General features: G+C 46.7%; 1 protein-coding gene across 1 annotated transcript; it reads left to right on the forward strand.

Annotated features, from left to right (window-relative positions):
* Positions 1 to 3: 3 nt before the first annotated feature.
* Positions 4 to 984, forward strand: LOC107735798 (neuronal acetylcholine receptor subunit beta-2-like; the record flags this gene model as incomplete). Its single annotated transcript, XM_016547378.1, has 1 exon — positions 4 to 984. A coding segment is annotated over one exon (981 nt), but the record flags the coding sequence as incomplete, so codon positions are not given.
* Between the last annotated feature and the right edge of the window lie 8 nt (positions 985 to 992).

The raw sequence follows: 992 nt of genomic DNA on the forward strand, positions 1-992 counted from the left end.
TCTTTAGGAATACACAAAATACAACTGATTGATATTTATGATATTCTTTTTTCTTACAGTGCTGATGGTGTATATGAAGTATCATTTTACTGCAATGCCGTTGTCTCCAACACTGGTGATATATTCTGGCTCCCCCCTGCCATCTACAAGAGCGCCTGTGCTATAGAAGTCCGTAACTTCCCTTTCGATCAACAGAACTGCACGCTTAAATTCCGTTCTTGGACCTATGACCGCACAGAACTCGATCTTGTCTTGACGTCTGATTTTGCCAGTCGAGATGACTACACACCCAGCGGCGAATGGGATATTGTGTCGCTCCCTGGCAGAAAAAACGAAGACCCCAATGACCTCACATATCTGGATATCACATACGACTTTGTGATTAGACGCAAACCTCTCTTCTACACGATTAACCTCATCATTCCATGCGTCCTCATCACTTCTCTTGCAATTCTGGTTTTCTACCTCCCTTCAGACTGTGGAGAGAAGATGACTCTTTGTATATCGGTTCTTCTGGCTCTTACTGTGTTTCTGCTCCTGATATCCAAGATCGTTCCACCAACATCATTGGCTGTTCCATTAATAGGGAAGTATCTGATGTTTACGATGGTGCTGGTCACATTTTCTATTGTGACGAGTGTGTGTGTGCTCAACGTGCACCACCGTTCTCCATCGACACACCACATGCCCGAGTGGGTCAAGCGTGTGTTCCTTCATAATCTTCCTGCTTTCCTTCTGATGCGACGGCCTGGAAGGTCTAATGTACGGGAAAGGTTTCGACAGAAACATCAACGGAAATCATTCTCATCTGATGCGAAGAGCATAAGGTTGGATGGAGACTCATTCTTCTTAAGTGATGACCCTGGGCGTGTGTGCGGGGCCTGGAGGGTCGGCGACCTTCCTGAGGGGTCGGAGTTCAGGCAGAGAGTGAAAGTCAGGCACGACCAAGATGTGGATGAGGCCATAGAGGGTGTGAGGTTCATTGCTGAACA

This window comes from Sinocyclocheilus rhinocerous, unplaced genomic scaffold (assembly GCF_001515625.1).
Source record: "Sinocyclocheilus rhinocerous isolate Xijiao unplaced genomic scaffold, SAMN03320098_v1.1 C36305897, whole genome shotgun sequence".
Lineage (NCBI taxonomy): Eukaryota > Metazoa > Chordata > Actinopteri > Cypriniformes > Cyprinidae > Sinocyclocheilus > Sinocyclocheilus rhinocerous.